Here is a 445-nt window from a genome sequence, read left to right as displayed (position 1 = left end):
ATGAAAACACAACAGTAAACGAAACTCCAAATGGAGTGAACAAATGATTAAAAGAATGCATAGATAACATGACAAATAATTCAACAAACTTTTACAAATAAATCAAACCACACGCCTGTGAGCCAAACCCTTACCTTGAGGTGGTCGACACAAAGCTCGCAGTAGAAGAGTTCATGGCTCTTACGCATGTGGTCCTTGAGCATGACGAAGTTCTTAAAAGGAGGGATGTCCTTGCAGAGGGGGCAGGAGTGCTCCATCAGTAGGTCATAAGCCCTCATCACCGCCTCGCTCTCAAAATAGATGGCGTAGCGGCGCTCATACAGCATGTTGCGTGTGTTGATGCTCATGAAGGACGCCACATTTCGTGTGAAAACCACCTGTGAGAAGGAGTTTCTGTGAGGATTTGGTTGTGCAAGTGATACATGCTGTTTGCTTAAAATTTTTC

General features: G+C 44.0%; 1 protein-coding gene across 1 annotated transcript in view; it reads right to left on the bottom strand.

Annotated features, from left to right (window-relative positions):
• LOC119594489 (E3 ubiquitin-protein ligase ZNF598-like) overlaps positions 1–377 on the bottom strand; it is a gene marked incomplete at its 5' end in the record, with an annotated part of 4,152 nt that extends 3,775 nt beyond the window's left edge. Inside the window, 1 exon segment of the mRNA XM_037943522.1 lies at positions 135–377. Coding sequence (XP_037799450.1) covers positions 135–377 — 243 coding nt within the window.
• Between the last annotated feature and the right edge of the window lie 68 nt (positions 378–445).

Source organism: Penaeus monodon, chromosome 34 (genome assembly GCF_015228065.2).
Source record: "Penaeus monodon isolate SGIC_2016 chromosome 34, NSTDA_Pmon_1, whole genome shotgun sequence".
NCBI classification, from domain to species: domain Eukaryota; kingdom Metazoa; phylum Arthropoda; class Malacostraca; order Decapoda; family Penaeidae; genus Penaeus; species Penaeus monodon.
The sequence above is the reverse complement of the archived record's forward strand: the minus strand, read 5'-3'. Positions and strand labels throughout refer to the sequence as shown.